Raw genomic sequence first — 6,119 nt, 5'->3', positions numbered from 1 at the left:
TTAATGTTTGTTCTTCGCACGTTGACTAAAAACGCGAGCTGTCAAGTGTAATACTCGTCATTAATCAAAAAAGACAGCTTTATCTTTTGTATATTCGCAAATACGCGCAATATCACGTGAGCAAATCGTCCAAGTTCAATTTTGTATTCAGCTTCAAAGATGCATGGCACCGTTTTGCATAATTAATTGAGTATCTTTTTTGATATGTTTCGCCCCAAATCGACAAATTCTGAGTACCGTTATTGTTGCTTAAGACAAACTCACTAGAATTACTTGCTTTGCGCAGGAAGCCCATTGCGTAACGTCCGTGTTTGGTAGAAACAGCAAAACAAAATCGAAAAGAAATCATAAATATCAAAATACTCCTTTCTTAAAAACTTAGAATATTGCGATATTGACAATATCACAGGAATCATATTTTAGAGCTGAGAGTATAAAAATCACAAAACTTTCCAATTTTTCCAGTGTTCTCCGAGATCGCTTCGACCGCTGCTAAAAACTTCCGGAAACTTCACGTTACATAGTTCTAGATATTTTCCAGCGATCGCAGCGATCCTGACACTCAGAAAGAATTGACATTTCTGATTCCTACCATCAGTTTTTAACTCGTTAATTCAACCGGAAGATTATTTCTTCCAATTTGTAGTCAAGCAGCACACATTTTCAAGCTATATCTTCAGAAAGACACGTCTTCAATTCTAAGGTAAAGTAGGCATTTGTGGTAGATGTGATGAATTTTGTAGCTGGCATAAATAACTTGTATAGGATGCCAGCTTTTCTAAATAATCGTCAGTTGTGTATGTGTGATAAGTGTTTGTTGAGATGATGGAATCTCGAAACACCGGTACAATTATTTCTAACCATTTTCAACTTTTCAAGTTGTTCAGCTTTCTTTCCAAAGCACTTGCGTCAAGTAATTAAAAAATTGAAGTAAAAAAAAATCTCAAATCGATGACTTTTTAGTAAAAAATGAAATATTGCGGGAAAACGCAAACAAAGCCAAAATATAGTTTCAAAAAAGACTAATACGAGTAACACGCACGCCTGCCTTAAGCTCGTACCCCGCAATTTTTTGCTGAAGAGTTTTATCAAGCAAACAAATAACTGATCAAAATTTAATTTGCTTATACAATTTTGGAAATTAAGAAATTATTTTAAAGTGAGCACTTTTGTTTCTTGAGGTAGCTGGTTTTCCCGCTTTGGATAACATTAGAATGTACGAGCAAGTTACTTTTAGACAGAAACGAAAAGAAAGCTTCTGTTGCTAAACACTGATACTGACGTTTGCCACTTTATAAGGCAACCGAAAAAGTCTCTTCTGAACAGGATTGACCTTGCTGATCGAGTTCAAAATTACACAGTTGAAAGCGTTTCTTTGAAATTCAAACGACTAGGAAGAAAACGTAAATTAAGGGAAGACATCATTTCTTATGATTTTATATTTATTTTAGCATTTGTCCACTGAGCTGGGTTCATCTTGGTGCATTCATTTTTAGTTTCGTAGTAAACGCGAATTAACTGGCAACCTTGCGTTGGAACTGAAAGGAAAGTTAAAGAACTCTGGTGTTTACTATACTTGCATTCTTCTAGGGGATACGTTGCAATTGGGGCTCCGCCCTGTTCGTCTCTCCGGTCACGTCATACTACTGTTATGATAATGTATGTATTTTGTGGTGACAAACCTCAATAAACTAAACTTCTCATGCTTTTGCGTCCGAGCTACAAGATTCGGTAGCATAAAAAAATCGAAGTGAACTGAGACAGATTACTGTTTGGGCACAGGCCAATAAGCTGTTCCAGGAACCTGTCAAATGTCTTACGTAATTCATTTCTCATCTACACGCACTGTATGTATCTCCAACAAAACAATTTTCTTTTCTTGTGCCGGATCTAGGAAATAGTTAGTGTCTTGACCGAAATTCCCTAAGGAAGGAACTCATTAAGGCTCAAATTAAGGTATTAAAAGATCTTGGACAATATTCCTAAAATTACATCTTTGATATTTTTTAAGTTGTCTGACCATTTGTCGCCGGATGGTTCGGTAATTTTTGGTTTTTAGATATAGTTCTTCTTTCTAAAGGAATTAAAACCACATTTTTTTTAAATGGGATTATCAAAAAAAAACATAAAGATTACCTTACGTCATGCGCCATGAAACTAAAGCTATAAATATTCTTTACAAAAATACACCCACCCTCTTAAGATGGAAATGTTTTGACAAGTAGTACACATAAATCATATAGTACATAACGTCACGTGCATGTGTACTCACGTGCTCCGGTAATATTTTCTATTGCCTAACATATAATCATGTCTCCTCACGTGCTGCAGTGAATATCGCTTTCTGATAATAATCTTCACGTGCATTAAGGACCTCTCACGTGTTTATAACCTTGACTTATATCAGTAACGATGAGGCATCCCTGATACAACCCGATACAAGTATCACGTGCACTGAGGACCTCACGTGCGTTCACGTGCATTAAGGACTTTTGTCAGTATAACGATGTTGCATTACTTGAAAAAGCTTGGATGCTCCAAATACCCACCTTCCTAATTCTATTTCGGATGCTTTATCACCGCCCTTCAATAGGCGCACGGGACTAGTAGACTACTAAACTAGATCTACGATTTGGTTTGCACCTTTTTGTGTCGAATATGATTCTAGAACGGATCCAACCGATCAAAGAAAGATTAGTTGCACCAAGAATTCGCAGGAAAATTCGATGGAAAAACTTGTAGGAAATTTTTGGAAACAATTGCTATTTCCAAGCCTAGTAATTGTCAAGCAAAATTATGTTTGAACGCTTTTGATACTAAATACTTGAATACTCTGAACACTTGATAATCAATGAAGGAATGAGTATTTTGATAATCAATGAAGGAATGAGTATTTTGTTGACGAGTACTCCTTTAGTTTCTGTTGCTATTTTTTCAGCTGGAATTTTAGTGTCTTCCATCTATATGAGACCGATAAGCAGTTGAAAATATATTTTATCTTTGCTTCCTCTTAGGTATTGCAAACGGTAACGATTTTAAACATAAATGCAGTACCTTATCTTTAAAGTCTTCCTTAAATATTACTATAGCATGTTCCTGATCAGTATCTATCTGCTAACAAATGCAAATATCTTTTCGCTAAAGGAAAATGGATGAAACTCTGAAATTCTAAGCTCATGGAACCTAGGGTTGTGCTAGCTACTTAAAGCTGACCTCTGCTCTGGCTTATCCGCTTAAAACCATGAGACAAAAAGACCAATCCGTCTTAAGTCCATTTCGCCACTTGCCAGGGTCCATCCATTAATCATGCACGTATTGCTTGCCTATGCTTAAGCCTGGTTTTTTTTGTCTCTTTTTTTCCACAGCTAACACAGTCAATATGAACCAGTTTCTTTTAGTGGCATTCTTCAGTGTCTTTTACGCATCATTTGCAGTTGGTAAGCTAGTAATTACGTGACTTTTATGTTTTCATAGTGTCTGTTATAAAACACATTAGGTCTTAATTAAACTTAAAAAGTTACTCGTTCTGCCGCAATATGAAACTGATAAACATTCTCGATCCAGAGATTTTAATTTCAAAAATTTAAAGATCTTATATAACTAAAACTAAACATACTTTTTTTTCTGTACTCAGAGCGCAATTAAAAAATTAAAAGTGGGATATTTCGTTCGGATCCACCGAACTTCGTCAGCCACAATGCAAATTTGAATGTTAAGAAGGGTTATATAATGGTCCCGAGGGAGCTAAGATGGTGTCATAGATGCTGGCTAATTCGGAGCCATTGTCTCTGTTCAAAGAGGGCTTATATACGTAATCTTATCTCAATTGCCTCCCCTATGTGGCGTTTGAATGTGATACTTTACGTGGCAAGAACTTTGTTTTGCTGGAATCCAATGAATGACCTGTGAGCTGGCAATGTTCATGAACAACTGACGAATTTCTAGAAAGATGTTCCTTTACTCGAGTTTCTAATAACAGAGAAATTTCGCCCACATAATCTTTGTCACATTGTTCGCAATGGATGTGATACACTGTCTACACTTTTTAAGGTTTTCTCTTTTATCCTTAACGCGAACTACAATAGGTGTGAGTTTAAGGAGTTGAAAGGCTTGTGGACAAGTGTGACCTCGTGTGATTTAAATGCTCTTTTGAGGCGTTCCAAAGTGCCCTTGATGTATGGCACTGAAGCATATATTCTCTTCTCGTTAACAGATCGATTCTTCGGGATCTCTCGAAACGGATGCAGTGCCGTTCGGTATTGTTAGCATCCAATCGGGATAGTTGTTGGCTTCCGTTCAAAGCTTCCTTAGCGTGTTGAATTTCCTTTACTTTGTCAGCTTCTTCAGACACCAAGGTGTGACCTCGAAGTAGCAGCTGATTGTTGACTACAGCTCTTTCATTCAATTTGCATTGTAACGAAGTTCGATGGATCCAAACGAAATATCCCACTTTTAAGTTTTTAATTTCGCTCTGATTACAGAAAAAAAAATTACATTTTGAAATCATGATTCCAGAGCAGGAAAATAATTCTTTTGATTCTAAAACTACACAGTTAGTTTTCCCAGTGGCCGATATTCAGTATCGACGATCCAACATCTTTTTGATCGCCAAATACCAAACAAGTTCTGACAAATATTAACATCAGCTATTACTGTATAAGTAAAATGCTTCCTCCTCAGGCTGCTCTCGGTGTTTGTGGTCTGTTATCTTCATAAATGACTCTCACTGTACAATTTTTGAACTGCCAATCCTACCCTAGCAAACAGAAAATAAAAACAATTAAAGTGGGAAAAAATGTCAAGTGAAAGTGATTCAAGACAAGCCGTGTGCTAACATTGTCTTTTTGTCTTCTCTTTCTTTAGCTCAATGGAGTTACAATCCAAATGCTTTAGATGGTGAGGATTCTTTCTCTCAGATATACGGATTTCTGTTTATACAAGCTTTGAAAAGTTAGCAAGCCTTATGACATTGCTATCGCTTTCATTCCAGGTCCGCATAATTGGCAGGAAGCTTGCAGCACTGGAAAAAGACAATCACCAATTGACATCGAAACTGCAAAAGTATTTGTCGACAAAGAACTGGGTACCTTCACACTAAAAAACTATAACAAAACACTAAACAAGACTTTCACTGCTTCCAACAATGGCCATGCCCTGGAGATGGCCTTTCCTCCTAGAGTGTATAATGTGAGTGGTGGAGGACTGAATGGCGTTTATACAACAGTTCAGTTTCATTTTCATTGGGGAGCCAACAACAATGTCGGATCAGAACACACTGTCGACGGAAAGGAATATGCTGCAGAGGTAAGTAAAGTAATCCAAAATATTGATTTCCATTTTTAATGTTCACTTATTGGTGGCAAAAAAAAAGAGTTTTTATACTCAATGATGACTCTCTCAATACCTTTTGTCTTCAGCACAGAAGTAACGAAATCCTCTGTTTCTCAGTTCAATCTCTATAACTAGATCATTCATACCTAGTATCTCTTAGCCATGACGTCAACTCATAACTATGTCACTGGCAGGAACATAAGTAAAATATTTTTCACGCTTTCACAGTTACACTTCGTCAGCTACAACACAAAATATGCCAACATCGCAGAAGCAATTGATAAACCCGATGGTCTTGCCGTCCTTGGTCTTTTGATTGAGGTAAGAATCGACTTTGATGCTATAGCTTTCGTTTCAATGACATTAAACTCGAGCATAAAAGAGGTTAATTGATTGTCTTTCCGTTTCAGGTTGGAGAACACAACAACACAGCGTTCTCATTCCTTGAAACTACCAACAGGCTTGTTGAGTCTTGTAAGTAGTGATGTTGGTTTCCTTAGTGACCTGAACTGAAGCGCATTTTGCCGAAAGAATAGCTTAGATAATGAAAACAATTCTAAAAGGTTTTTATAATATAAACACCAATGAAATACCAAGTGACCTTTTTCGCGAAAACATAATATCTTCAAACGTGAAAATAACATGTTATCTTCACACTGTTGGTATGGTTACATAGAAAAATCGCGCCTTTCGATGCCTTTTGTGAAATGATTTAGTATTTCATTGGTGTTTATATAGTAAATGGAATATTACATGGCCGCTTGGAATTAATACGAAATTTCTCTTCT

At 36.6% G+C, this 6,119-nt stretch overlaps 1 protein-coding gene across 1 annotated transcript in view; it reads left to right on the top strand.

Moving 5' to 3' along the window:
• Positions 1–460: 460 nt before the first annotated feature.
• The window catches only part of LOC138047109 (carbonic anhydrase 2-like), a 7,642-nt gene continuing 1,983 nt past the window's right edge, over positions 461–6,119 (top strand). Inside the window, exons 1-6 of the mRNA XM_068893834.1 lie at positions 461–703; positions 3,366–3,437; positions 4,864–4,896; positions 4,991–5,304; positions 5,560–5,652; positions 5,742–5,805. Of these exons, the coding sequence (XP_068749935.1) occupies positions 3,380–3,437; positions 4,864–4,896; positions 4,991–5,304; positions 5,560–5,652; positions 5,742–5,805 (562 nt within the window). The 5' untranslated portion in view covers positions 461–703; positions 3,366–3,379. The remainder of the gene's footprint in view (positions 704–3,365; positions 3,438–4,863; positions 4,897–4,990; positions 5,305–5,559; positions 5,653–5,741; positions 5,806–6,119) is intronic.

The sequence above is a fragment of the Montipora capricornis genome, chromosome 4 (genome assembly GCF_036669925.1).
Source record: "Montipora capricornis isolate CH-2021 chromosome 4, ASM3666992v2, whole genome shotgun sequence".
NCBI lineage: Eukaryota > Metazoa > Cnidaria > Anthozoa > Scleractinia > Acroporidae > Montipora > Montipora capricornis.
Note: the sequence above shows the minus strand (reverse complement) of the source record. Positions and strands in the feature narration are given on the sequence as shown.